At 47.2% G+C, this 2,702-nt stretch overlaps 1 protein-coding gene across 1 annotated transcript; it reads right to left on the minus strand.

Annotated features, from left to right (window-relative positions):
• Nucleotides 1–518: 518 nt before the first annotated feature.
• On the minus strand, nt 519–1,490 carry LOC133263519 (G-protein coupled receptor 35-like). Its single transcript, XM_061443305.1, has one exon. The coding sequence runs from the start codon at nt 1,488–1,490 to the stop codon at nt 558–560; it is 933 nt and encodes a 310-aa protein (XP_061299289.1). The 3' UTR covers nt 519–557.
• Nucleotides 1,491–2,702: the final 1,212 nt, after the last annotated feature.

Raw genomic sequence — 2,702 nt, forward strand, 5'->3', positions numbered from 1 at the left:
CTCAGTTTCCTGTGTTTAATTGCATGTTATGTACCAATAAGTGCATGGTGGAAACAGTGGCCTTAGCATCTGTTTTCCATCCCACATGGCTCTTCCTCTCGAAACTGCGATACAATGATCTAAGACCATAGTCAAAGCTGGAGTCAAGTCACTGAGGACAGAAGGACAAAATTCAAGTTAATATCAGACCCTTTGGAGAGGGTTGCCCCTTTTTAGCAGGTACGCCTGCACCTACGATCGTTACAAGTACTGTAGAAGGTTCCATTTCCTCTGCCTCAAAACTTCAGCAGCGCTGGTGGCTCTTAACACCTACACTGTGCAACACCTTGTTTATGTTGTGACTTGATCTGGTGGCTGGGATGGGGGGCTAGATGAGCTTTGTGGGCCCTTTCCAACCCAGGCTATTCTCTGACTGTGTGGTCTCTCCAGAGAGAAAGAGCGACAGTTAGCCCAGTAACACTGAAGATGTCTTATCCTGATGTTGCAGAGATGTTTTTTTTGCGGGGGTTGCTGTTTTTCATCCCTCTTGCCTCCCTCCTTCCACCCCACTCTTTCCTTTAGCAAGTGTGTGTCTGCAAGGGATGGAGTTGATCTGTTTTTTCACTGCTGGTTTTGGAGGGTAGAAGGGCTTCATGGAACTCCTTGGTCACAAAGTAGTGGCAGACACTATCCAGGCAGCAGTTAGATGTGGCAACACACCTTGTCATGGGGGAGATGTTCTTCATAACATGGAGCATGAAACAGATAGCTCCAATGCTATCCGTTACGAACCTGGCAAGTAACCCAAAGAAGACTGGCAGAAAACAGACTAGAAACACAATCAGGTTTGCATAAAGAATGTGAACAGCTTTCTGGATTGGTTTCTCCTCTGGTGAATTGGTGTTCAGGCATCTCTTAAGGCTCCTGATCGCTTCTGTGGAGCAAAAAGTCAAGGTTGCTAATGGAAGAATAAAAATGAAGAACATGGAAAGCAGGCTCAGAGCAGCAGGCACGGTGGTATCCTTCTGGAAGCACAGGGTGGACTGGCTCTGCCGAATCTGTGCAGTGGCACCGATTATCCCAGAAACCCACAGAAGCCCACAGAGAAGGGCTGCCTTTGATGGAGACCCGAAGGCCCTGGCTTTCAAGGGGTGTTTTATGGCAATGTATCGGTCAGTGGAGATAAATGTAATTATGTAGGTACTCACTGACATGTTGATGAAATACGTTGTCTCTGTAAACTGGCAGAGTACATCCCGGGCTGACTTATTCCAGAGCAAATAAGCCCTGAAAGGCAAGGTGCAGATGGCAAAGCAGTCTGCAAAGACTAAGTTGATTACATACACCCTCGTTTCTGTCCACTCCTTTATCTTGCAAAATAACACCCAGAGGGCAAGGACATTAAATAGAGCTCCAATAAAGAAAAGGACCTTATACAGAGCAAGTTCAAAGAGACAGACACGGTGATAAAGTTCTGGACTTCTGATACTGCAGTTGCTGGACACATTCATTGTCCTGTTGTGCAGAAGTTGTGTGATGTTCTGAGACCTGAAATAGGAAAAGACACAGTAAGACTTTCCTCCTACCTCTTGATAGATGCATATCCCGTAGAAAATAAGGTATTTAAGTACCTATTTACTTTGCCCATCACAAATGTGCATTTGAGTCTACAAAGCTGGCCGCCTCAGCCTCTAACTGGATGCATCCTCTGTCAAGCTTTGTGTACATTTACTCAGTTTAGGAGTAAATATCTCCAAGTACACTTCCAATAGGACACGGCAGGCAGTCTGTATTAAATAGTGGCATCTCGAATGGAGGGGTGGAATAGCAGTGAGAAGAGCCCCCATAGACAGTGAGGGCATCCTGTGACAATGGGATTCCTTAGGCCAGACTGTGCAAATGAGGTAAGGTTACCCTTAGCTTGGTTATGAGCTAGGCAGGGATTGCAGCAACCAAACCTAAAGCCCAGCACAACCCATGAGCAAAAGCTCTTCTAGCAGGTCTGCTGGCTTGGGAGACAGAGGAGCGGTGTGAAGGCCTGGAGGGGCATAGCAGATGTCACTTGGTGGACATGCTCGTGCTCTGGCTCTAACTGGGCAGGTTTCTGAGCCTTCGGGCTGCCTTGCAAACCTGGAGCTCCTGCTCAAAGCTGAGGAAGAGAGATGAATCCGAGTTCCTGCATCCCAAAGGCATGCTTGAAACCCTAAGTGAGTGAGTGAGGCATGTAGCCGTCCACTCCTTGTGAGGGCAATGAGGGGGTGCAAGGATTAACCTGATTGTAAGCCCGTGCATTCCAGGAGAGAGTTCCATTCTGTGGATGTAAAGCAGACACTCATGCCTGAAAGAGGGAACACCAGTGCAAAACAAGGAACTTGCCATTAAGGGCTGCGTGAGATGGCTCCTGCTCAAGGCAGGCATTCTGTCACCCTGCCAAGTCTGTCAGATGTAAGTAGTAGCTACTGAGTCTGTGTCACACTGTCTGCAGGATGTTCTGCAAGAAAACTGGTTATGTGAAGAGTGTGAGTTCATGGGCTGATGGAAATCAGCTTTTGTCAGAGCCCATCCTGTGCACAGTGGCTCTATGTGGCCTGCAGAAGGAACAGTTCTCTGAACTGGTGATTCTGTGTGTACGTCACTGAATTTCTGCTTGCACCTAAATGCACTTTGGAAGGAATTTAACTTCTGAATTTGAAGTATGTGTTTTTTTGCCATTCCTACAGGAA

The sequence above is a fragment of the Pezoporus flaviventris genome, unplaced genomic scaffold (assembly GCF_033815535.1).
Source record: "Pezoporus flaviventris isolate CSIRO_AGI_PZ_B2104156 unplaced genomic scaffold, CSIRO_AGI_Pfla_v1 ptg000336l, whole genome shotgun sequence".
In the NCBI taxonomy this organism is placed as follows: Eukaryota; Metazoa; Chordata; class Aves; order Psittaciformes; family Psittacidae; genus Pezoporus; species Pezoporus flaviventris.

What these genes read in the sequence shown, in the direction of transcription:
- LOC133263519 (XM_061443305.1), bottom strand. Translation starts at nt 1,490, where the DNA reads ATGAATGTGTCCAGCAACTGCAGTATCAGAAGTCCAGAACTTTATCAC.